We start from the raw sequence: 26,845 nt of genomic DNA on the forward strand, positions 1-26,845 counted from the left end.
CAAGTAGTCAACTGAGACACAACCCTCCTCCTCCGCCCTCATAAAGCATGAATAAATAATAAAGACTTTTCCAGACTAACCAGGAGCTTTTATCATCACACAACACACAGGAGACCACTGAAAACGAACTTCATTTACTTCAATTCACCAGGAATGTACAACAATTTGAAAATGGGAAAAAAAAGGGGGGAGGGAGAAAGGGAACAGGGTAGAAGGTGATGGAGGAGGGATGATGAGATGCTTTGCGATACACGGCGAGCAACCAATGTCATCCATTCATTCCAACAGGACCCAAGAAAAAGGCAGTACCTGCATCGGAGAAAGAGAAAACAATTTTTTTTTACAAAATTAAACATTTGTTTCATGCCTCCAAGGTGCAAAGGAATGGGAAAATGTGACAGTCTTGGTAAAAATAGCAGTCACCGACGATTAACACAAAGCAATTTCATTACTCTGGCTGGGCATTGAGTTTACAGCAATTCTTTTGGATATGCAAACATAAGCTTTCAATCGATTTTTCATGAACTATGGTCATTACACTGTATTTGTGAAAATATGAAGTACAGTACCACCAAGTTGGTGTAGACCTCCACATGCATTCACAAGTGCAGCGTGATGTCGAGCACAAGGATGAGATGACCTTTCACCACAGCTCTGAACAGGTGGGTTTATCAGCTAGGTGTTTTTTAAAACATAAACATACATTTTTAATTGTGACCTGTTGCATATAGCACAAATCTATTTATTGAGTTGGATCACTCGAACAGGCAGACATTTATTACAGTGAAAATCAAAATGCATAACTGACTAGCTAACAAACTTTCATTTTTCAACTTGTTTACTAATTACGTTAGTGCATGTTTTGCAATATACAGATTGAAGCCTGTGACAGTGATGGGAATGGCCAAGAGCATGTGGGAGCAGATTTTTTAGCAGTCAGAACGATGATTCTGAATGGTTGTCAGCCGGACACTATTCTTGCGCTGAATCAACCAGCACGCTACAAAAAGATAATGCCATGCGTCCCCAGAGGTACAGCAAATCATGCAAAGACGACAAAAAAAAAAAAAAATTACGGCAATAGAGTCAAGTGGCATGCAGGTTGGCAATTCACGCAATCTCATTTTAGGCCTAAAGACGTCGAGCTAGTAAAATGGCCAAGCTACGAATCCACTGCGTTACAAGCACACACAGATAAACGTGACACAGCAAAGCAGCTAATAACATGCATGTTTCAGTTTGCTGAGTGCACCATGACACAGCTGCCATGAACGTCGGTTGAGGAACACCTAAACCTCAAGACTTCAACGCTGGTATGAATGCGAGACACGCCAACAACACATACTTTATCCTAAACTATGCACAATCCACGAATGTGGTGCATAGAGTTTCCAAATGGCTGACAGCAAACATGCCCAAGCGTGCAATGGATTGAATCAACTCAGTGACCCTTCAACTCATTTAGCTTTATGAATGGCAGGAGATGCGACGGCACTCTTCACATAAGGTGGTGGCAACCGCCACCTGATGTTCACCACAAATCCTCTTCGCTTTAGCCTTCGAGAGTGCATGGCGCATTCCTGGAGCAGTTTCTCTCATGCATCATGGTTATGAAGGCTTTAACAAAATGTAGCCGATTGGAGCAATTGTAGCAGCATTCCCATCACCGCAGTGATCTCACTAGGCAATGTACATCCACTTGGAACAAATTTTGAAACTAGTACGTTTTGAAATAAGTGCTGTCAAAGCTGTGATAAAAATGCACTGTTTCACTGACAGAGTTAACGAAATGCCTTTTATGCATCGAAGCTAAAAAAATTATTGGAATACCAATGCATTTTGCCGCAAACACTGGGAATGCATATCTTGAAACTAGTGCCGTCCTCAGAATTAATTAAAAGTGGATATGACCTTCGAGGGCACCGGCAGAAGTTTTTCAATTGCAATATGTGTTGTATTTAGTTCAAAAGTTGAATTTAAAATTTTTGTTATTAATAAAACATTCATTTTGATTTTTCACGCAAATAATTTCCGCATCTGAGAGTAAACTAGCACAAGAAGTTAATTGTGCTGCATGCCACGTGTGGTTTTACACAGCGTGTGCTGTGATGGCTAAATAGAAGCGCCAAGTACAGACGACGTTTAAAGATGGCCCACTGGCTTGTACGAGCTGCAATTTCACACACGGGCAGCATTTCGAAGTGGGTTCAGCTTGATACCACATTTGCATGAATTACTTGTCTGTTTCACCTAAAATAAGCCTGACTGAAAGTCATGTGTGGCAATACCACTAAAAAAGAACTTTGGTTTTGCTGCTGTCTATGTTTGCACGGTGATTTTTCACTTTGTACCAGGCGGACATGAAGCTTATGCCCCAGCAAGAGCTACGATAAAAGCCACCTTTCACCCTAGCAGTGACAAATTGCACAATGGTTGTTTTTTTATTTTCAATTGAATTTAATGTTTTAATAAAGGCGATGTTCTAGGCATACCTGCCAACCTGCGAACATTAAAATCTGTAAAAACACTCGTGGACATGACAAAGGAAGGGAGCAGAATGCATTTGCATCTATGGCATACGCATTTCATTTACGATTAGACGCAGCACATAACAGAAAACTAGGCACAGCAGAGACGTAAGAGCAACAGTGTTTTTAGACCACAGTGACTTTTTCAGCAACATTGCTTTTTGTCAATTTAACCTGCTTGAAGAAGTTGTCTGAATAAACTTGCTTGAAGCAAATAGCCCTCTGTTTAGCACCTTGCATCGCCACAAAAGGGTGATGCAGGTGCCCTTGCAATTTCTTTCCTGTATGCATTTTCCCCCCTTTAATCTTGCTCGCCCCTTCAATACCTTTAAAACTATTTCACAAACAGAATCCATTTTTCGTAAGACTTGCCACAACATTCGTAGAGCAAGCCCGAATTCGTAAACTTTACGACCAATTCCTGAGAGGTGGAAGGCATGCTTCATCCTGAATCAAGTCTGGTGCAGTGTTTTATTCTCGATCAACATCAATGCACGTGTCAACTGAAAAGGAATTTGCTCGGCCACCAGTTCTTTTCATTGTACAGATTTCTTTGGCTTGGCCAAACAACATGTGCTGACGGCAACATCACTACGAGTGGCCATTGCAGCGTAATTCATTTACTGTCTCCAGTACTAGGTCCAGCATTATACTGATTAGTCACCGTGAACCATTTGGGTCAAAGCAGGAAACACTTAGAAACCGTATACATTTTCTCACCGTCAAGGCACCATGGGTTGCCATGTTGCTAGACGTATATGCCAACCCAGAGAAGCAGGAACAGGATGCCGAAGCCCAGGAACACTGCGGCGACTAGAGAGATGATGAGCTCCTTGAAGAGGTCTCGTGTGAACTTCGTTGAGGTCACCTCATAGCTAAGTGTACGTCAGAGTCAAGGATGTGCTTCCACCTGCCAGTCAGCAATGCCAGAATATACTAAGCAGTGCATATCTCAAGCTATCCTGATGACACCCATTATAGGTAGTGCGTGTGAGAGGTCAACATGTTAAGTACATCACTTGTATGACCTTTTCAGACAAAATTAGCACACAAGTTGTCATTCTGTGGCTGAGCTTGACATCCGAGAGGACTGTGAAACGGGGCACTAATGGCAGATCCACATGTAACATTGTACATTCTAATTATGAGAAAGCTGCAAGACTTTCCAAAATAATGCCAGAAATGTCTCAAGCCAAAGCAGAAACATTGGCATGTTCACTGAAAATGTAGGCCACATGTATGCTCTTTTAGTGCTGAACAGACAGCGGTGCACAAACACTCGTAGCGGGCTTGTAACACAGATAACGTAGCACACGGGAGTCAATAGCGACCGAGAAATTCGATCCGGATCGAGCTCAACCGCAATCAGAACTGCGCCGTGCGACTACCGTATTAAAGAAAGCTGGGCGAAATGACGTGAGGAAATACTCCCCAAAAATGACCAGGCTTCGGTAGACCACTTCTTGTAGTTCACCAAATATGCTTCTTTGCTACCCCTGCAGGCTCTAGCGTTATTAAATGAACTCTTGTAACCTGCAAATCGATTTTGCTGGTAAGAGACAATGCCTCTGCACAAGCAAATGGAATGATGCAGTTGCACTACACGCCCCCATGGCACGGTGACACATAAGAGCGCTGTTGTATGTATATGATTCGCTTTGCCCAGATATCTTACTAATGCTAAGGGTCCACTGTGCTGTGAAGATGTGCCAGCACCTCAAGCGCATCGTTATGTTAGAGAATTTGTTGATTTGCTGCCAAAGCTGCACTGGTCAGTTTTTATGGTGTTGCTATTGCCACGGAAATCAGTTATCACAGTCTGTTATCATTGCCATCAGCATCTACACACTTACAATATGCGGATAAAAAAAATTAGATTTGAAAAAATAATTCTCGCGTAAACCACTGTGGATGTTAACGTTTTCACTGTGCCACTAGAAAAGGTAGTCACTGGACACAGGTTGTGGGTACCTGCGGCCACAAGCACCATCGCTTTCGTGACACAGAAGCAGCAAAGGATACACAAAGAACCAGGCCATGAAGAACAGACCGATGCCCATGAGCACCAGTGTGAGGTGCGGGTAGACAGCCGGGTTGACCGGGCTGACATACTTGTGCATGTGCTCGATGCCCAACTGAAACAAGCAAGCGAAGAATTCCACGTCACGCACTGCAGACAACACAACTCCGTGCTTCAAAGCAGAGGTAGTAAACAACCTTAGCGTACGCTGGCAAACAAGAGCTACTACATTACACACAAAATGGCAAAATGTCATTTGCCAAAGACATCTGGCGAAATGCGAAAGCTACGTGGACGCTGTTTCTCAAGTTTCAGCACTGATAACGGGCGGGGGGATGCTCCAAGCAGCGTTTTTAACGAAACTAGTGTTCCGATCAGGTTTGGACTCTTGATACACACAGATGACTAACCATAAATACACATTTTGCCACTGCAATACGACTAGCTCACGGTATTTCTGTCGAGTATTGAAATGCCGGCTCATTTGATGCCGTGTTTGTGTAGACGGCGTCTCGAAACCTGCGCCACGTGTACGCCATTGTAGCTTCGCGATCTGAAGAAAAAGTGATTGCATTTCTGTGTCTGCCGGTTGCTTCTGCTTCTTCCTAAATTCTGAGCGAAGCTATAGGCTGGCAACGAACGCTAAAACCACGATATTTCAACGTAACGGGATGAACTTACCAAACCGATGGTTGCCATGTCTGCAAATTGAGTGACGTAGTCGTGGAACGTAGCGCCACACTGGCTTCTGTTGGAACAAGCGCAGCCAATAAAATCCAATAATTTTTATAGTGCATTTCAACGCATTTTTGAAAGAAAACACAACAATAGCACTACATTAATTCAAGTATGTATTTTTTTTCAGCACAAAGATTGGCATAGTATTTGATGTTACAATTTACGACGTGTTCAAGAAACAGTTACGCTATTTACAGCCGCCATGTTTTTGACATTTGAGCAACGTTTGTTTCGTTTTTAAAGTTCGTGTTACAGGGCACTCACTCGTTTGTTTTTGCTCGTTTTGCTAACAAATTAAAGCAAAGTGGAAAGGCGGAGACGCTTTACTTGACGACGTGCCCTTGCTTTGAAGACTAAGGGCGTTACAAAAACATTCTTTATGATCATACAAATAAAGCCTCTGCAACATCTCGCGGAAACAATCAGTGGGCCCGAGAGCCGTTTATTATGCCTATGTTACTCGGCGATTCGAAGATTATTAGTGAAATGCACAACTTGTTGTTCAAGTGGCTCGCAGGACCATCTGAAACTTGCGCTATTTATTTTCAACGTAATTTTCCTCACGCCATGAGGAAAATCGCCGCCGGCGGGCGGCGGCCATTTTCAGGTCAAGTTCGACAAGCTCCTCCCTCTCTGAGGTCGCTCGCTCGTACGACCTCCTCCTCGCTTCTGCACGTCGGCGCCGAAAGAGGAAAACACCGAGCCGCAGACAGATCTCCGGTCAGGTTCCGTCGTGGTGCACAGTCAATCTCGCATCGCTTGTCAGTCGGTGTTAATTGGGGGAGCGCCGACGGTGACCGCACAGCACACCGGCCATGGCTAAAGCGGACGGCCACTGTCCTCTCACCGACACCGGCGTCCCGTATTCGGTGTCCGTGTTCGCTTACCTAGGACTTTTGTTCGTCGTGTACCTCCTGTGCCGCATCCTGTACGCGTTATGGCAGGGATTCTACAGCTGCTACCTCGGCCGATGGCTTGGCCACAACGTCGACTTTCGCAAGATGGGCGAATGGGCTGGTGAGTTATATTTGATGCACCGAATTGTAACCTCCCGCGAGCCACACGAACCGAGATTGGCCCGGTACGGTTCACTTCGTACTGCATCGCCGTCACATCGCGTTTCGGATTAGTTTCCCACCTCCAATCTTTTCCGTGTATACTACTATTTACTGAATTCGCTTGATGCGGCTTCTTGCCAGCTTTGCCGTTCCTGCGCGTCACGCAGGACCTTGGGCCGCTTCCTTAGGGAAAGTGGGCGTGTGAAGAGATCGTTTAATTCTCACGTGTTTTGCCAATTTTGGGCTGGCTTCAAGTTTACGAACCTTAACTGAGGCACACCCTAATACCGGTGACATTCAGCCACCTCTACTACTACGTCGAGTGAGCCGCCTTTGCTGCCAGTTTGACCACAGAACACCTACAACCACCTTTATTTAGCGGCAATCCTATAAATGTGGTCTGCGAGCTCACACGAATCGCGTGTCCACTCGGGGATGTTTGAGATAACGCTGACGCATCACACTTTTTGCTCGATCGAAGATGCGCGTAGTACAGGCGGATCTGCGTTTTCGCGACTGCTATCGAATGCAGCAAAACTTTTTATTGGCCTGCATCTTCGGTTTACCCCTCTTTTTTTATGTTGAACGCACTAGTTTTATGGCGGTGGTCGATTTATGCATAGCGCGACACACAGACCTCGAAAAACAACGGAGCATGATAGACCTATGCCGCTATCGAGACCCCGAGGCCACTCAAAAACGCCGCGGAGGCCTCGGTTTGTGATATGCACGGTGATGCGAAGGGCGTGATAAAAAAAAAAAAAAAAAAAAAAAAAAAAAAAAAAAAAAAAAACCGCGCGCGCCTTCGGATAGGTCAAGTGGCGAGGTCGGGTTACAAGCGCCGGAAATCGAGGAAAACGTCGTATTATTATTTTTTGTAAGCGAGAATTAACCAGCGCAACTATATGTGGGCTCGATATAAAAACGATAGCCCTGGGATTATGCTTGACATAGATATCGTCTGCTACACTCTTAAAAAAGTGTGCACCCTTTGGGGCTTATCTTAACCCGCAACCATAATCGTCATCTGTCTTGCGCGCCTTTCCTTTAGCGCTGCGCGCCCGGTACTTCCAGGCCGTGAACGACGTAGCGTGACATAGCATTTCTACAGGAAAGTAGCGAACGCTGAGTTTTTGAAGAAAGGAAATGGCAATCAAGGCAGATGACGGTTATCTTTGTGGGACAAGATAAGCCCCAAAGGGTGCAACCTTTTTTTTTAAGAGTGTAATGACACTGAACGGTGTGAACTCTGCACCCTTCTTACACCGTTTGCAAGAACTTCCGGAGACGTGTTCATTATAGCGGATTACAGCCACACTACGGATTTATACACATGAAGTTCTGCTTGTCCGCGCCTTTTCCCGCTAATGTACTGCGTGACTTCTCTGCGGTCTTTCATTTCCTTGTAGGTGCAATGGCAACTTTTTTATTTCCTTTTCGCGTGCGTTCAACATCGCGAGGATGGATGAACGTCGCTCGCACTTGTGTACGAATGGCCTCATGAGTGTTCGTAATCGTCTCTGCTCTCTGAAATGCATATTCGTGAGTTTCCGGGATTGTCAATGACACGTGCCGTTGGGACTCAGCATCGCGCGGGCGTCAAGTTGACGTCCTGGTTTTGCCGTTAGTGCGATCTGTGCGTGAAATGACGGGGCACTCTGGCAAGCGACGCGGGCGGCTGCACGTGAAGTGGGTTGGCGCGCCGATTTCGTGCAGTCTGCAGGTAATTAAGTACGCCAGTCTGATCGGGGGCACATGGCGTTGCTGAAGAATAAATGGCGGCGATATGGCAGCTAATATAAAAGAGTTGACACGCAGATATCCAGTCATAGCAGAGCTTCTCTCAGAAGGAAGGAGTGACTGGTGACGCCGTGCAGAAGGCAAAATGTCAAAGAGCCCGATTTCTCCCCTTGTTCCGAAAGATTCTCATATGAAACTACAACCCCCCCCCCCCCCCCCCCCTAAAAAAATAATAATTCTCGCAAGCGCTATAACTGAAATCACTATGTTAAAATCTTGAGACATACAACTTAAATTACCTGTGCGTATTTTGTTACGATCCATTTTATATCCTATTCTTCTCTCGTGAGTATCATCTGACGCGCCGATATAGCGGATTAGATTCGAGCTGCTGGCAAAATCGGCCCCCCAAAAAAGAGGGTGGGCCTTGGAAGAGATAAACTGCAGTAAAGTATGAGCGCATAAGCAGTGAGTTGTTAGGGGCTGATGAACTTTTTTTAACTTGGAAGACATACGTTATAGTGGCAGGTTTGTTGTAGCAATACTCAGGTCATTTATGAAATGGCTGTTTGTTTTTCCTATGGTTTTTCCTACTGTACTCCGCGTGTGGACATCATTTACAGGCGAACAACGTCTTCTTCTTCTTTTTTTTAATAAAACGTCGATAACTCGCGATATGCATGCACTAAAATGTAGTAACTTAATACATAAAAATTAACGACTGTATCTAATATTCCTTACATTTTTTACCGGAATTCATTCATGAGCTCCGATTGTTTGAGCACATCTGGAAGAATTCGAAACCCTAATATATCTGCTTTGCTGCCGTATGCATTTAATAATGGATGTTAATTATACGCCTTATGGGGATGTTCGCACCGATAAGGATTCTTTGTAAACTTATTAATGAAACCTAAGGGGCATATATATGTTTGCCTTGACATATGCGGGAGGGTCTTTTTTTTGCCTGTATGTGTTTCGTATTTTTAACGATAAGCATTGTCAACACCAGCTGGGCTAAGAACAAGTTCTAGATTACTGAAATTGAGGACGATACCGCGAATGTGGGGCTGGTATTTTGTTGCGATCCATTACGCATACTGCTCCAGTAGCTCTAAGCGTTATCGTCGGAATCGGTTGCTTGGCACGGCCGATAAGAAAAAAAAAAAAAATTATGGATCGTTACAAAATAGTCCCCGATGCTGCGTTCAGGCGATGCGATAACTTTCGGCGATTTTCGCGTGACGTAGTACACGGTGCGTTGGATTGGTTGGATGATTCGAGCGGGTTTTTTTTTTTTTTTCTTTTTTTTTTTTAACCAGCCGATCGGCGCGCACTGAAGGCGATATCTCCGAAAGTGATCAATTGATCATCCCAGAATACGACCCCAGCAATTCGTGATTATATATATATATATATATATATATATATACACACACACGAGCGATTTCTTTTGTTTCGGCAGGCGGCATTAAAACTCGTTACGTGGCGCGCTGACGTATACGTAGTTATACAACTAAATATAGAAACATATCTGAGAAAGCGAAGGGTTCGCTGCGACCGCGAAAAGCAGACGTATCAGAAAACAGAGGAGGCAAGAAGAAAACACGTCTGCGCCGCGCTGATCTCAGCGTGGGACAGATATGCTGCTTTCTCTTTAACCTTGGAAGTAAAAGGAAAGAGTGAAGAAAACCTCGTGGCTTTCGTCTGCACGATATGACGTCAACGAGAATCGCGCGTTTTTCGCTCCTTTTATGCTTTCTTTCTTTTTTTTTTTTTTTTTCCCTTCACTCGAACGAGGAAGCGTAATTTAGCAACCTCTGGCTGACGGCGCCGGACTGAATCGACGCTACACCTCGCCGGGTTTTCTTTGGCGAGGAAAAACCGCGCATGAGAATGCCTGGTTTTCTCGGCTTTGAAAACGGCGTCCCGGAATTCTTGTTTACGAATCCTAAACCCCTCAACTCAGTCTCCCCCCCCCCCGCCTCCCACACTTCTATGCGCCTGTACCTCTATGTACTGATGAAAGTATGGTGTTGATCTCCCCTGTTAATCGAGAAAAGGGTGGAACGCACCGTGAAGTACGTGTCTTGCTGAAATTACTGGCTTTATTGGGCTTTATTTGTTCACTTTATCTTCATAAATTCCTGAAAAAAACATACTTATCTAAATGCATAAAGGCAATAAATCTCTGCACATTAATTTTTGAAAATTTTACATTTATTAGCGCGATATCTTGTTGAAAATCGTACATTAATTTGCAAAGCCACCAAGTCATTTGAAGCCGAAAGCACAAAATTTAGGTAAATTCATTTACTACATTCTTATGCTGGCTGAATTGTCATACCTGCTACCTCTTGTAGAGACTATAGGGTCAGATTTCCCTTGAGTAATATTTGTAGGAAACACTATGCAATGCAATGCATTATTTGTCATGTCATTTGCAATGTGAGCAAAATGCCTGTATGTAGTACAGGCATTTGAGGATTTGACCTCAGAATAGGTACAAAATGTGAGTAGGTCTGCCAGCAGTTTCATGCAATCATAGCTATGTGAATGAGGACTGTACATTCAAGTTCTGTGCTGCTTAAAAAAGAAGAAAAAAAGATAGGCACATTCTTCTTTTGTTCTTCACTATGAGGGATGTTTCAGCAAAGGCTGTCTCCAGTCATTAAATACAGCCTTCTTTTTTTTTTTTTATTAAAATGGTCTATTTGCTGCCCTAAATTTACAGCGATACTGGACACCATAAATTGTGTAGTGGTCGCTTGTGTGCTCTTTAACTAATAAATTGCACAATTGAACCCAGTCAGAACTCGAGGAATGTCAGCTCAGTAGAACCCATGAGACTGGCACATGTTTTGAGGCATTTGTCCTCAAAATCGACAATGAAATACATGTGTAGCGTTCTGCATTGCTCTTAATAAAGAAGGCTGTGTACGAAAATAATTTTAATGCCAGTGCATATTGCAACAAGTTCGGAAATGGTTGTTTCAAAACTGGTGCTGTAGTCCCTGGATTTTCAGTAAGTGCACTGCCTTCACTTACTGCATTGCCATGTGTGCTTAAGTTAATAATTAAAACATTAGTTCTCAGGAAAGTGAAGAAGGAAAAGACGAGACAGCGCTGACTATCAACAGCATTTTGATTGGAAAGAGGAAACTATATCTAGAGTGATACGCATTATTGCCAGTGATGCCTTTTCAAGCTGTACCTGAGGATGAGCCAGCATCAGATTGCCCAACCGTCAAGTACTACTGGAGTTTACATATGTTGAATAGTGAAATTTGTTAAAAGAACTGACTAGTGATTATAACACAATTTTTGATGGCCACTGCTGCTATGACTGTATGCTCCTATAGATTATCATGTGTCTTTAATCTTCCGATTTTAATAATTGGGAGCAGTAATTGCTTAAACAATTAGTGCTGTTGTCCATTTTGACAACTGCACACCTCAGACCATGGCAAAGTATGCTGGTTTAATCAACTCAACTCTGATATTTATGTTTAAACACACACACACAGTGCACACACAAAGAAAAAAAGATAAATATAGAGAGGGGTGAAAGGTGTAAGGAGATGTGTGAAGTAAGCTAGGGCAGCGTTTGTAGTTGCAATACGTAAATGCATTGCTACTTCCTTGGGCAGAACAATAGCTTTCTCACAGGCTTGCTTTTCAAGACAAAAGAATTGCCCAGTGTGACAAGCCTTGAGGAACTTTGCCTCCTTAACGCTCATGCCCTGGTTTCCTCAAGGTTTTCCGGGGCAAGCAGAGAACAGAGCTGCCACATGAAGTACAGTGGCTACTAATGGTGTTGAACCAGTTTGTCTTGTGCACCTCTTTGCGTTTGGTTAAGCCAAAATGGACCAATCTCGTTACACCTGAGCCAAGAAAAGTATATTGTCACAACTAATTCTACCAGTGAGAATCAGAATTTTTATTATTAAAGGCTCAGTAATATTACGGGCAAGGAGGTTCCATAGTCATACTATCGTGACCTCCTGTAGAAAATTTATTATAAAACTGCAATTATAATTATGGAAAAAACAATTGTGAAACTACAACTACAGTTGTTGCTACGCAGCTATAAACCAGTCGTAAACTACAGGGCTAAACACTGGAGGATAACAAAGAAGATTGAGAAGAAGCTAACAAGTGCACAATGAGAGATTTAATTTAAAAAATCTTAGGCGTAACATGAATGAGAGGGTGTAAGTGGTATTCTAGTTGAGATTAACAGGTCATGTAATAAATAGAGCAGATAATAGGTGGTGCGTTAGAGCAACTAACGGGCATTTAAGAGTAGGAAAGTGCAATTGGAGGGCAATTGAGGATCAGGTGATGTGATGAAATCAGGAAATTTGCAGGAATAAGATGGAGCCAGCAAGAAAGGTGTAATTGGATACAGCTGGGAGAAGCCCGTGTCCCGCAGTGTACATGAAATAATAGGCTTATAATGATGATGAAGTTACCTTAACTAGTAGCTCTCGTAGGGTACCAGCAAGTAAACATGCCCTCGCAAGTTGTCTGGAACGCTGGTGGAACAGCACACCACTGTGTTGCTGTCATGACGGCTTATGCAAAGAATGTCGAGAGGGAGTCACTATAACTGTTAGAGCTGCTTTATCGGAGCAAGGGCTGATGGCAACAAGGAAATGACCTGGTGTCAACTGGTTATATCACTGACACATAATCTGTTCCTTCAAGAAGTTGACTCCAATCAAAACTTTACAAAGCAATGTAAGCATGCTGTTATGCTGCTTATTACTGTCCCTGAACTCCATATGTCTTTTGTTCAGTTTGAAATGGGACGCCAATGAGGTGTCATGAATTTTGTGCTACTTGTGCATATGGGGCTTTTTTTGTGTAGAAAAAGTTTGAGGGATGTAAATGTTTCATTTTTCTTCATTTATTTGTTTATGCAAATCTAAAGCAACATTTAATTAATGCATACAATATAGCCTCAGCCAGTCGTTGGCACAATCTCTTATGTCACAAGGAGCTGGTGTGGCATTTCAATGTGGCGTAGCCACAAGTCTCTTGCCTTTTAACCATTTTCTGGCTTACTAAGTCATTATCCTGAAGTCTTTTCTAACTTGCTGAACCTACGTAGCCTAATACTAACAATGATCTGGTATGAAATGATAACTTGCGTTATGAATCTAACAACCCAAAAGGCTTTTCATTTGCAGATGCTTTCTTTTCGCTAAGCTTCTGCAGCAAGATCACATTTTCTTGGCCTGCACCGTTCTGTATAAGCCTTGGCATCTTTGCATGCCTGCATTGTCCAGAAGAAATAAAAAACCAGTCATTTGCACCCCTCGCCGTTGGAGAAGCGAGCTTTTAGAGAGACATGAACTGGTTTGATGGCCTGTTAACAATGAAAAGTGTGGACCAACGATGCAAATGATGATGCCAGGTGTTTTTTATTTAGCAATGCGAACCAAAAAACGCAGTCTTATTGCGAAATATATGTGAAAGCAAGAATTTATGTTAAGGTTGTGAACTATATACGCAACCCATTGTACTTTCTTGTGTGTGCCATGAATCCTGGGCATTCGTGGAATGTGGCTCGTAATTTAATACAGGAATAGTAGTTTGTTTTCTTCCCTCTCTCATAAAGAGAGTTGTCTCCTTGCATTCCAGTGAACAGTATAATGCATTTGTTATTATCTATTACTTCATAAATGCCCAAGCTGGCCTACGTCTTGCACTGAGACTGATAGGCCAATGATTTGATTTGTTACTGACTGACATGGCTTCGGTGATTTTTTAATATTTTTAACGTGGTGGATCAGTTGCTGATAATGTTACCTATGCCATTTTGGAATCTTATAGACAACATCCACAGCTACGCTGATGACAATAGAAGATAGAAAGATTAGATAAAGTCTTAGCTTTTTACTCTGCTAGTGGTCTTTCAACATGGCAACTCTGATATCAGTGCACTGTATCTACAGTTCTCTTTCGTTATAGCTGGTTTTGAGGTGTTTGTGCTGAAATGTCTTCTGCACTTGTTTTTCAGTTGTCACTGGTGCTTCAGATGGCATTGGCCGGGCCTACTGTGAAGAGGTACGGTATTTTTTTTTCCCCCACCCTTCTACAATCTCTACAAATGGTTCCTTGGTGATGAGTGTCATTTAACTTTTCCTTTTTTTCTTTTTTTTTTCTTTTCAGCTTGCTGCAAGGGGCCTCAACATTGTGCTCATCAGCCGGACACTAGAGAAGCTCGAAGCAGTGGCTCGGGACATTGGTGTGTAGCTGTCTCATTGCTGGCTGCTCAGGCCAAGGCTCACTCGTAGACTTGAAGCACTATAGGAAGAACGGGCACGAAAAGGACGGATGTGGGGGCAACCGCTAACTTCCAACTGAACTTTATTTTAAAATTGCACTTTTATATGGTTGGGGTGCGTGGGGTTGAGGAGATGGTGGGGGTAGGAGTAGGAGAGAGGCCAGCCTATTCGTGCACTCCATGATGACAGTTGATGCTAATGTCTCAACATGTGGCTGCTCCCAGCACTCCTTCAACAATCTGGATTAGGGGCAGTGTGCTGAAGAAAACAACTAATGGACCAAGGCAGTCTGGTTGCAGGAAACAGACTGAGTGGGCATGGTCAGTTACACACATAAAAAGAGGAAAATAGCCAGGAGTACAGACATATATTTTCGAAGTTGTAGAAACTATAGTACATGCGTGTTGCACCTAAAGTGATGGCACTTAGCAAGTACGAAGCTTGCGAAACACTCGTAAGATATTGTAGTTTTGATACTAAAGATGGAGGTCTCCAAATGCCGCTGGATCTGACATCACTGACATTATTGTCAAGTCATGACGCAGAGCAAGATCTGCTGACATCACTTGATAATAAGGCTAGGCATGATGATGTTTCTTATAAAATAAACAAACAAGTGCTGCACACGTGTACTGCATGTGCTTACGTGTGACAGTCACAGCGATCATAGGAATGGAGCGAGCCAGCGTGTAGTGATGTCATGACACGGCATCCACCTCCTGGGTACAGGTACTGGAAGTCGTTTGTAGAAACAAGTCTTAATTAATATAAATTATTTAGGGCAATCTGATGCTTGCTCTAGTATTTTGTCATGGTTGAAAAAAAAAGTGGACCTTTGTTTTATGCAAAAAAAAAAAAGTTTGAAAATGTTATGATAGCTCTCCTTCAAAGGGTGCATGAAGAGATGTCAGATTCCGGATTGTATACCTGTGACAGTGTGTATACCGACTGACATTAGTCGATTGGCTATGACAGGGCACACTGTCACATAAATAAAACACGTGCTGTGCACCTTCCACAATATTGACAATGTTCATTGGACACATGTGCCGAATTTTCAACTTTTGCAAAACCGTCTTTTATGATAACCAACCTTTGCACAGCAAGTTCTGCTTAAAGAAGCTAATGCAGCACACAAAGTTGCCAGTATGTGCATTCGATAGAACTAGGTGATAATTTACTCGCCAAGAGGTCAGCTTTCTGCCGATTCTAACCGATTATCCTTGCAACTGCAGAGGAGGCGTCCAATGTCAAGACCAAGGTGATCGCTGTCGACTTCACTGCCGGTGGCGAGATCTACGACACGATCCGGAGGGAACTGCAGGGTCTGGAGATTGGAGTTCTTGGTAAGTGTTGTTCTTTCGTAGTCTGCTTCCCCACTTCCTCCCACATTTCAGCTGTGGAACCATTTCGATGCAGCCGTTGGTGCAAGGAGCACCATTGACTCACCGCAGTGGCTCTGTGTCTATGACGTATTACTGCTTAGCACAAGGTCGAGGGTTTGATTTCCAGATGCAGCAGTTGCATTTCTGTGGGAGCAAAAGACAGAAATGCTTCTTTCACTCTTGGTGGGCCACAATTTATACAGCGATACAGCACCTGTCATAGCTCTGGTATTGAAACTTACATTTGGAGGAGGATCAAACAATGGGACAAGAAAAGACAACAGAAAGGTGCCCTTGTGTTGTCTTTCCTTGTCCTATCGATTAACACTCCTCTAAATAAGTTTCAAAATGTGCCAACAAGCTCAATTTTCAAGCCTCCTGCTCTTGTATTGCTTTGGCATAACTCAAGTCAATCAATAAATCAATCAATCAATCAATCAATTGAGAGTAGTGTTTATTCAAGCGATGGTAAACATTTAAGTTTAGCTGTCAGGTAACTCATTCCACGATATAGAAAATAGTATTTTTTTCCGCTCTTGTGCATACATGAAGTGCGTTGTTGCTAGCAGGTACAGAATGGATACCAAGAGACGGGAAGCGCTGTCAAGGATGGCAGGAAACTAGGTGGGGTGATGAAGTTAGGAAATTTGCAGGCGGAAGTTGGAATCAGCTAGCGCAAGACAGGGGTAATTGGAGATTGCACAGAGAGGACTTCGTCCTGCAGTGGACATAAATATAGGCTGATGATGATGATTTATAAGTGGTCATTTGAAGTGAGAACCTTACTTGGTCCGCGTATAGCTTTTTTTTTTCATTCTTTCTGAACCTTGTGTAGGGAGGTGCCTTGTTTGAAAGCCAACATTTTGCTTCTCCCATCTTCCAACAGTGAACAATGTTGGCGTCAGCTACGTCTACCCCGAGTTCTTCAGCGCTGTTCCTGATGGCGACAAGGTAAGTCGGGCTTCCCTCAAAATGGTATAGACTTACGGTAAATGTCCAGAGTTCTTGTTCATAGCATGTCGGCGTGTGAACTACAAAGGTACTTTGATTTGAACTACAAAGTACATTTGAAAATGCGGTGATTGTTTTAATTGCTGTATTCGTTCATGCTCTTTCCTAACCAGTGATGATTGGACATCATCTCGATGTTAATGTAAGTCAGCGCAGGCACTATCATATCCTGTTATAGGGTCAGAAAAGTAAAAATGCAAAGAAAGCACCAGCTTTAAGAAGTTACGTGCCCTGAACCCTCTCGCTAATTAACATATCCTTGTGAAAGGTAACCTAACGAGCTTTGCAATGCCCATTTCATTGATTAGGGTTACATGCTGCTGTAGTAGTATTGTGGTTTAAGGTTGCTGCATCGAACAGTGGAATGAACGTTCATGTTAGGAGGCCTGTGATAGCGTACTACATTATAGTTGATCGTGCAGTCCTGTTTTAAACTTAATGTCTGTGACCCTATTTCAGGTCATGGACAGCATCATCCGGGCCAACTGTGTTGCTGGGACCATGGTAAGACTTAATTGCACTCCTTTTTGTTTTGGTATACCTTCAACGTCGTCATTGTAATCATCGTCGCAGCTTTTTATACTACTATGCTTGAGCATTTTTGTCTGTCAAAACTTCAGATGACTCGCATCTGCCTGCCCCAAATGGATGAGCGTCGCCGTGGAGTGATCATCAACGTCTCTTCCATCTCGGCCATGCATCCACTGCCCCTGCTCAGCGCATATGCTGCTTCCAAGGTAAAGTTGGCCATTGGTCACTTGGTCACTTGAATTTCTAAAGAAACACTGAAGGCAAACCAAGCTGAAGTGATATATGTTAGTGCTCCAAAGTGTCCAAAGCGTCACTCTTTACAAATTAAGAGCTTTTGTGAGTGATTAAATGAAATAAACCTAGGGCATGCCTGGTGCCACTGTTCTGAGATTGCAGTAACAGCTCCTACGATGTCCTGTTTATTACGGGTAAACTGTAGCCGGCGGCATTGCTAATGAAGAGGTACTGATTACCTTCTATTTCAATGTGAAATAAAATTCAGTTTGTGGAATTCTATGGATTTTCCTAATGAAGGACCAACCGAAGCTGCCTTATGACTCCGTTATGTCGGTGATATTTGTGGCAGTGTGGCGTCCTCTAGTGCGCAGCCATCTGAATCAAAGTATTTGGTCAGTGCTCTGCAGAGCATTACCTAGAGACTGTCCGCACAGCCAAGGTTTGTGACCTGTTTGTCGTGGGTCACTTAAGAATGGATTGTGTGGTCTTGTCAATCAGCTTTCTCTGCAACTACCATACATTGAGGGGTTTACAGAATGGTAATCTAACAGCAGTCAAGATTGATGCAGTGTTTGCCGCTAATGTATCTTTAATGTGAGAATTCTAGTTAAGGAGGGATATTGAAAATTTGCTGTGAGCAAGGTTCTCTGCAGCGTGTAATGATGCACACAAAGTGAAACACTTAACTTTTGGAGGAGAGATTGTCTTCCCTGGAATTATGTTTTGCAGAAAAGGTTGCTTGCAGTATGTTAAATACCCCTCGTCGTGGAATCGTGTCTCTAATCAGTCTCGGTGCGACTGCTTACCTCATTTGTGAAGCCACAAGGCATGCTAGATGCACGAAAACCTCTGTGAAAGGATGTTCGTGTGTCATTTGCATGCCTATGTATGTCTATGTAACCTAGATCTGTGCCCATCTTGGCAACTGAAATGTGAAAGAAAGGGAAGCTGTATAATCGAGTTCTCACACCCTTTGTTGAAAGGACTAGGGGTCTGTTTGTTGGCTGTTCTTAGTGATGCTTAAACGGCCACTTCAGGGCTCTCATGCAGGCTACATTGCTGGGCCACGCTGTCAGCTTTCACCGTTACAACCGTACAATCTCATCGCTGATTACCAACTTGGAGCCTGTGAAACGTGACGCAAGAAATAAGAATTATTACTGGCCATGCAAAAAATACAGAAAGATGATGTCTATTTTAGTGATGTACGCAAGGTAACTTCTATTATGTAATCATTAATAATTATGTTTCAGAGCAAAGATTTGGGACGGTGACACTGGTTGTGTTCTTGGCTGTTGTTTGACTGACATTTGATATCGAGCCACACATCATCGCCAAACAAAAACGGTTGTGGAAGCCTCCTTAACAGTGTCGCTACTAAAAAAAAGTTTTTTTTTATTTCTTGCAGACTGTGAAATTGAGTGCTTCACATCTTTGACCTTGCTGTAATTGTTATCATGCGTGAAATGCAATTTGCAGGCTTACATGGACAGCCTGTCTCAGGGACTTCACGCGGAATACAAGGATCGTGGCATCTACATTCAGGTGGGCTCCTAAGTGGCACTATTGCTGTTTCTGAACTACTATCCTTGCTGATTGGGGGCATAAGTATTTAACTTCAAAAGCTGGTGGTGATGTCGCTGCCTGTTCAGCATAGTTCATTACACCAGTTTCCCGGCATTGGGCAGGTTTGGCTGCTCAGTATCCTGAAACTCAGACTATCATGCATAGAGTGCAGTTGTAAGTAATTTAAAGTAGTGAACAAGAAGATAGGGATATTGTGGTTCCCTTTGAAAACTTCATTACCTTTGTTTCTAAGCTATTACTTGCTGTTTTTTTTTTTCCGATAATGTCGAATAGGGTGCATGCTGTTGCAGCAAAAGGGTAGACTACATTTTGTTTATGTGACGGTGCCATAAAGCACCACTTTCCACTTTGTTCAATTCATGGGGCTCACTGATGCCTACATTTTTCCGAGTTTGTGTGGTAGTGGGTGTGTGTGTATCTTTTAATATTGCCTCTCCTTCTTTGATCTCTGGTGATACTACATTAAATCTGTAGTAGCATGCCAACCGTTTATTTTCTCACCAGCATACACGTATTGTCACATACTGGTTGATGTGTATGTTTCCTTGTGATGCATTTTGTGTATATTTCCTTGTGATGCATTCTTTGAATACACAATTTGTGTGCGTGTTTGCGGGGCTATGCGGTGTGAATAACGTAACATGGCAGTGCGTGTTCAAGAGACTATTACACAAGGCTTGCGGTCTGGCATAATGCAGCACCAACTTTCTCAGCAGTTAGCTTGGAGGCGCCAAAATGCAATATATCTTATCTTCTTGTTCACTTCTATAACTCCAGGTCATGTCCCTTATTACTACTACTTGTGCAACAGCTTGTTGCATTAATATCACTGTCCTGTTAGTTTTGTTTGATCTGCAGTGTATCTTGTTCATGATAAACAGGCACAGCTCAAATGGATGCTCAAAAAAAAATAATAATAATGTAAGCAGAAAGCAACCAGATTTTAGTTTAAGCCAACCTTATTGGCAAACATGGTGACGCGCGAATACGAAACCATTACTGCTTCTGCCCTGCTACTGTGCGATCAGCTGTCAGAAATGAAACTGGGTGTTCGCTAATGCACTGCACCCAATTCATGCTGCAAAATGTATAACGATAAAGGGAAGACGTGTGCGGTAGTTAGCTGCAAAAATAGTGATTCGCATATAAAGAATGCGAATATAAGGTATATATAAAGAATGGAATCGACCTGTGTCGCCACTGCTACATAAGGACTGCCTGTGTTGCCGGCCTTTCGCGATGCACGGCTTTCCTCGAGGATAAAAAAAGAACATTCATCCGCTATTATTGGCAAACATGGCGACACGTGTGTAAGCAAAGTGTCTATTGCTCTGTTGGAAGACAAGCTTTTTCGATGGCTCTTATTATAGTGTCGCTCGAGCTTTGTCGATGTAAAGTTTTCTTTTTTCTTTTCTGTGATCACCTGTTCTTTTCATTTATGTTCCCTTTAGTTATGACTGGTTGTATGTGCATGTTAGTATTAACTTTTGTGAAATTAAGTTTAGTTTTTAGTCCGTGCCTATGATGTCATACTTTCTCTCCTAAGTAAGTCTCTTATCTCAGCTACCACCTCTAATAGCCAACAGCACTTAACTGCTGGTATCTTCTGGCTGCAGATATGCTGTAAACAAGCTATGCTGTTTATTAAAAAATGGCCTCTCTGCAAATTGCAGCAGGGTAATCTTCTTACTGCAAAATGGCTGCATTTATGGCAAGAACGTTATGTCATAACTTGCATCATTCTTGAAGGACGTGGCAGTCTTGCCTGCTATGTGATCCACCCCATAGGGTTAAGCCGTGTCATTTTGTTATGACTGAGCCAGCATGAAAGGCTGAGGTGGACTTAGACCTGTATCATGGAGGCTGCTTACCTGGAAACTCCAGCGGATGTAACACCTTTTCTGCCTTCATCCATTTCTAGTCCGTGATGCCGGCGTACGTGTCCACGAAGATGTCCAAGATCCGCAAGGCCACCTACATGGTGCCAACAGCCACCACCTACGTCCGGGAAGCCCTCAACACTGTCGGTGTTGAGCATGCCACTTACGGCTACGGTCCACACAAGTTCAGGGTACGGTCCAACAGTCTCGACATCTTTTTGCGCCATAGGAACTAGAATCGCAATATGCAATCAACTCCCATCAATTCGAGCCTTGTAGGACTGCAAAACTTGGTCGAATCATCCGTAAGGTTGAATTAGCAAACAGTGGTACACTTTCGAAATTCAGATCTTTTTTATTGTTCGAGGTAGTCTGTAATGTCGTCTTGCTACTTGCTCTTGAAATGCGACTTATTAACCAACATACGTTGAAGAGCACCGACATGTTTAAGCGCTTCCTCAGCGTTGGACTGAAAAGCAAAGTTCTGCAGCGTTGAGCCCAGCCTCAACATCAGCCACTTTCGTCACATCAACACGAAACAAACGGGAATGGATGGTTTCACGGGTGGAAAGATTATCGGCCACTATAAGTTAAAAATAAGAGCTTCACGCCTAGGAAAGCAGTAGCACGATCTGCTGAATTTCTTCCGTTTTCAAGCTTTTAGTAAACTCTGTGCGCATGAGGGGCACCAGTGGGGTCGAATTAACTGAAGTGGGAAGCTTTCGCATTCGAATTAAATTATTTTTTCTTTCATAGCAACGTATGCTTTCAAGCTGTTGTCACCAGCTATGTTTATTATAACGTACCGCACTGGTTGGCGTGGTTGCCTCAAATTCATTGCTCTCTCGTCGTTTACACGACTTGTTCTGTTACATGCGTGTAAAACTTTTACTTTAAAGGGCCCCAAACCACACCTGACATTTCGAAATATATTTTGCATAAACAAGCACATTGTGCCTTGAATACTGTGGCAATGATCGTTGGCAAACATGGCAGCGTTGCACATGGAAAAAAACAAAAAAAAAACCATTGCGATGCAAGCACAGTCCTGCGCTTGACGTCACCTGGGTAAAGGTTGCTGATTGGTTGGTCGACGAGGTAGGAAAGCACCAACATGGTAACGGCTGGCCACGTGTTCTGAACAGAAAGGGAGGGCTCGGCCATGGTATGCCGCTGGTCCTAGCGTGAAGCTTGTATTCAGTTGGCACTGTGCCGAGGGCAGTTAGGTGCACACAACAGAGAAGCCTTTCTCTCGTTCTGACGCAACCCACAGATTTTGCTACACTGCATGGAAATGGTAGGAGTACGCAGCGAGGAGGAGAGAGCAGCTGTGGGTAGGGTAGTGGAAGCGAGCGAGAAAATGCAGTGGTCGCGTGGTCATTGAGAAAATGCCCCTAACTTTGCTATTTAAGCATAATACGAAAAAAAAAATTTCTTGCGGCTGTACTTTTATTGTAGATTGGTGCATTGCTGCCACAACACAAATGTTTAAGCTCGGAGTGGTTTTAGGGCCCCTTCTGGTAAGGTTCACTGATCAACTAGGTGTATTTGCAGATCTTTGATCTCTCCGTCGGTATAGCTTCACCTAACATTATGACGTGCGCTTGTTCAGCTGAGGTATTAGGGATGGCTACTGTAGTGCACAGATACATTAATTTTTCCACTTAAGCTTCAAAGGCCCACTAAAGAAATAAAGCTGCTGGAGCAAGATTTAGTATAACACGTATTCCATCGTTGTTTCGTACTCAGGCTCTGGTTCAGCGGAAGCTCATGGAGTGCCTACCCCACAACGCTTTCATGAACATCTCGAAAGCGTCCCTGCTCCAGATTCGCAAGCTCTACTACAAGAAGAAAGGCATCGAGGACACCTTCCTGGGAAAGCGCAGCTCCTCGGCCAGTGCTGCGGGCGACGTGGGAGAGCAGATCAAGAGCCAGTGAAACAGATCCAAGGTGTCGTCAGTCATTTTTCCAGCCTCTCCGGTGCACGTCGACACACGAGGACAACTTGCACGGAGTGGTCATCACTTTTTCACCTGTAATGAATGCTCGGATGGGAAAGGGGGGTGCTACTAGTTACTATTGCTACCACTTATGAGGAAGAGAGGTTCTACTTTTTATCCTTTACTTTTTTTTTTTTACAACGACGTTTTGATTCTTGCTGTTTTCTTGCATTTTCATCTAGTGTTTGGACTTTTCTGAGAAGACCTTGTCGCGTGTTCCGGTGCCTTGCATTCCATATATCATTTGTACAGAGATGTGCCGTGCTTTATTCTTTTTTTTTGTTTGTGGCGTTCTCAGTTTGTCACTCTGTGAAATCAAGGTCAATAAAGGTTTTTTGAAAAGTACTATACATGTATGGAGTCTGATTCTCATGCAACTTCATTCATGTGAAAGAAAATAAAACTTTCGTTTTTGCATTTCATGGGTACAAATCTCTTGCACGAATCCATGTACAAGTGGTGCATCGACCTTGTATGGAAAACTATAATGATACAGTGCTGTCTACTGTTAAAAGGAACAGGTGAATGCAGAGCACGTGTGAATTTCTGTCCCTGGCAGGTGTGCAATCATCTGAATTTGCGTTGCACCTTTCTAAACATCTCTCCAGTGCATCAACGCAGCTTCAGCCAGACCTTGCAGCTACATTCTAAAAATTGAAGTTTACACCCGTAATTGTCCCTAAACAATAATTCTGTAATTGTCACTGATCTTGCTCACCTTTGTTGAAAACTGTGCACTCGCTACTTTCCCGTCACGAATGTGTTTGTCACACTGATAACGTGCATGCTATTTAAGAGCTGGAAGTATCAGCAGGCAGCATTAAAAAAACAAAACAAAACAAAAAAAAAACACGCAAGATGGATGGTGATTATTGTTACGGGATGGGATAAACATCAAAGGGGTGCAAACAGCTGAGAGCTACACATCGAAGCGTCCCTTTGCAACAGTGGATCGTACCGTACATTTCACTACTACTTATCGCATTCCGGCTTGCTTTTCAATGCTGTGAAGACTTCTCGAGATTGGAGCCAAACGAAGCCTGCTGTTATCGCCAGATGTACAGCTGCTCCCAGAGTAATCAGAGGAGCCACATGAGGGGCCGGAACTCTTGTCACATCTCGATTGCACTCCCTGCTCGATGGTCAAAGCGCCTCCAGGCACTTCAAGCTAGAGCGCCAAGCTCTTCAATGAACCAGGCAAATATGTTCCGAGCACTATGGAGCGCGAAGAGAGGGAAAATATCACGGATCAAAGATTATGCAAAATTGAAGTATACCTAAACGAGACGGTGGTCCCTGTTATGGAGCGGGAGTGCTCTCGGACGCTGGCCCAGCAGGGTAAGTCGTCGAGTGCAATCAAGCTCAAATTAAGTGAACCGACCTTACATAGCCAAGATGGCTCTGTTAAATAGTCAATTTAGTATTTGGCAGTGGAATTGTAGGGGGTTCAATCATAAGAAGGCGTCCCTGCAGCAGTTTGTTAGAAGCCATGGTGTGAAACCTCAGGTTATCATGTTACAGGAAACTCTGATGTCTAGCGTGACCTTAACGGGTTTCAAAGCAGAGGTTAAGGGTAATGAGCAGGGCAGAGGACTCGTAACTCTCATTAATAGGAGGTTGGCGTATGTTAGGCATGATCTTCACATGGCGGACTGCAGGATTGAATATGGTGGAGGTAATTTTAGGTCGGCAAGGGGCATGTCAGAGGAGCGTTTACCTGCTTAACCTGTACAGTAGCCCCCGGGACACGAAGCAGAGTTTCAAATCTCTCTTGACCAAGGCAGCCAATCTGGCTAAGGATGCGCCATTGCTTATTGGAGGAGACTTTAATGCACCCTATCATGTGTGGAAGTATGTTTATAGCACTACTAAAGGAGAGAGACTATGGCAGCAGGCACTAGACTTGAATTTATCTCTGATTACAGACCCTGCGTATCCCACTAGATGCGGCATGTCGACATGTAGAGATTCGACGCCGGACCTCACTTTTGTTCGGGGGGTGGTGGATTCGTCCTGGTCTAATTCTAACATAGATTTTTGGTAGCGATCATTACATTCTTATGATTACTTTGGTAGTGGCTAATAAAAAGGAGCGCACATTCAGGGTAGTTGACTGGGATGCATTTAAGAAACGAAGAATGGAGCGAATCGAAGATAAGAGGAGTGAGTTGACCTTGGAACAGTGGACTAGTCAGCTTAAAAGTGACGTTGAGGCGACCACTAAGGAGGTGAAGACCGATATTGACACAGACCGAATGGATAGTCGCCTAGCGCATTTGTTGGAAGCCAAGCAGTCAATGTTAGTGAGATGGAAGGGTCAGAGGTTGAATAGAAGGCTCAGAAAGCACATAGCAATGATTAATCGAGAAATTGAAGACCATTGTCGGGTACTGTGCAAGCAGCAATGGGATGAAGTATGTAATTCTATTGATGGTCGCATTAAAAGGGGAGGTGGCTGGAGTTTGCTCAGACATTTACTAGATGAGACAAACACTAAATCTAATCAGAGGACGGTGATAGGTAAGCTGGTTCATCAGGCGTGTCGGGACTCCACGGAGGAAGAGTTGCTGAAGGTACTAGCTGACAGATACCTTCCATTGGAGACCTCGCACGATACACCTGACGTAGTTTTGGAATATCGTGGGGATGAGAATAGCGATATGGATGAGGAATTTACTGAAAGTGATATAAGGGTGGCGTTGCAGGATCTCAATGGTCGATCGGCATCAGGGCCGGATGGAATCACGAATAAAATGTTACGGAATTTAGATGAGGGGTCCATTGAGTTCCTAAGTCGGGAGATAAACAGCCGATGGAAGGAAGGCTCTTTCCCGGAAGAGTGGAAGCTTGCAACTACTGTTCTGATACCCAAACCGGGGAAAGTTATAGGGCTTGAAAATCTCAGACCCATTTCCCTGACATCGTGTTTGGGGAAAGTCGCTGAGCATGTCATTTTAAATAAGCTAACGCGCTATGTTGAGGGCAATGAGGTCTTTCCGCACTCGATGATAGGATTTCGGCCCGGCCTCTCGACTCAGGATGCTATGATCAGGATTAAGCATCAGCTACTTGATCGGCGGACAAGGGATACTAAGGTACTACTTGGACTTGATGTAGAAAAAGCTTTCGATAATATCCGACATTCTTTCATTCTACGGGTGCTATCGGATTTGAATCTGGGGCAGCGGCTTTTCCATTTTGTCAAGGCTTTCCTTAGGGGTAGAAGGACATGTCTTAGGTTAGGGGAGATCAAGTCGGAAGTCTATAAATTGTGTTGCCGTGGTACGCCACAGGGATCCGTACTATCGCCTATGTTATTCAATCTTGCGATGTCAAAGTTGGCTAATATACTGGACACTGTCCAGGGTATTGGCTATACTATCTACGCGGATGACGTTACTATATGGAGTGTCGGTGGTAGTGACGGAGAGCTTGAGGCTAGGTTGCAGGAGGTGGTAACACTTACGGAAGAGTATTTAGGTCTTATGGGGCTCAAGTGCTCCACTATAAAGTCGGAGTTGTTGATCTTCAAATCTAAGAAGCTGGGTCGTAGGCCGAAGGATTGGGTACCGGAAGTTGAGACTTGCATTAGAATCCACACTAGGGATGGGTCGTTGATACCGAAAGTTGAGGCTATCAGGGTTCTGGGTTTGGTAGTTGAAGCGAATGGATCGAATAACAGAACCATTCAGCGTATTACCAAGAAGACGGAGGTGGCCATAAGACTTATCCGAAGGATCTCTAATAGGCATAGGGGTTTAGGCGAAGAGGGCGCGATGCGGCTAGTTCATGCATTTATTCTGTGTCATTTCTCGTATGTGGCAGCTATGCTAA

The 26,845-nt window shown here is 43.6% G+C and overlaps 2 protein-coding genes across 2 annotated transcripts; one reads left to right on the forward strand and one right to left on the reverse strand.

Moving 5' to 3' along the window:
• Positions 1-118: 118 nt before the first annotated feature.
• LOC119464489 (transmembrane protein 258) lies at positions 119-5,351 on the reverse strand. Its single transcript, XM_037725484.2, has 4 exons — positions 5,230-5,351; positions 4,551-4,663; positions 3,249-3,403; positions 119-309 (listed from the first exon to the last, which is right to left on the reverse strand). The coding sequence occupies exons 1-3, from the start codon at positions 5,245-5,247 to the stop codon at positions 3,277-3,279; spliced, it is 258 nt and encodes an 85-aa protein (XP_037581412.1). The 5' UTR covers positions 5,248-5,351; the 3' UTR covers positions 119-309; positions 3,249-3,276.
• A 509-nt stretch (positions 5,352-5,860) lies between these two features.
• Positions 5,861-23,425, forward strand: LOC119464487 (very-long-chain 3-oxoacyl-CoA reductase). Its single transcript, XM_037725482.2, has 10 exons — positions 5,861-6,303; positions 14,113-14,159; positions 14,265-14,340; positions 15,616-15,726; positions 16,652-16,716; positions 17,236-17,280; positions 17,397-17,513; positions 19,024-19,089; positions 21,053-21,202; positions 22,761-23,425. Exons 1-10 carry the CDS (start codon positions 6,102-6,104, stop codon positions 22,947-22,949), a joined length of 1,068 nt encoding a protein of 355 aa, XP_037581410.1. The 5' UTR covers positions 5,861-6,101; the 3' UTR covers positions 22,950-23,425.
• The last annotated feature ends 3,420 nt before the right edge of the window (positions 23,426-26,845 follow it).

The sequence above is a fragment of the Dermacentor silvarum genome, chromosome 9 (assembly GCF_013339745.2).
Source record: "Dermacentor silvarum isolate Dsil-2018 chromosome 9, BIME_Dsil_1.4, whole genome shotgun sequence".
NCBI classification, from domain to species: Eukaryota; Metazoa; Arthropoda; class Arachnida; order Ixodida; family Ixodidae; genus Dermacentor; species Dermacentor silvarum.

Excerpts from the sequence above, each read along its gene's own strand:
- LOC119464489 (XM_037725484.2), bottom strand. Across the intron at positions 3,404-4,550 it reads TTCATGGCCTGGTTCTTTGT|CTATGAGGTGACCTCAACGA; the intron begins GTATCCTTTGCT and ends ACGTACACTTAG.
- LOC119464487 (XM_037725482.2), top strand. The coding sequence starts at position 6,102 with ATGGCTAAAGCGGACGGCCACTGTCCTCTCACCGACACCGGCGTCCCG. Across the intron at positions 6,304-14,112 it reads CAAGATGGGCGAATGGGCTG|TTGTCACTGGTGCTTCAGAT; the intron begins GTGAGTTATATT and ends CTTGTTTTTCAG. Across the intron at positions 21,203-22,760 it reads ACGGTCCACACAAGTTCAGG|GCTCTGGTTCAGCGGAAGCT; the intron begins GTACGGTCCAAC and ends TTTCGTACTCAG.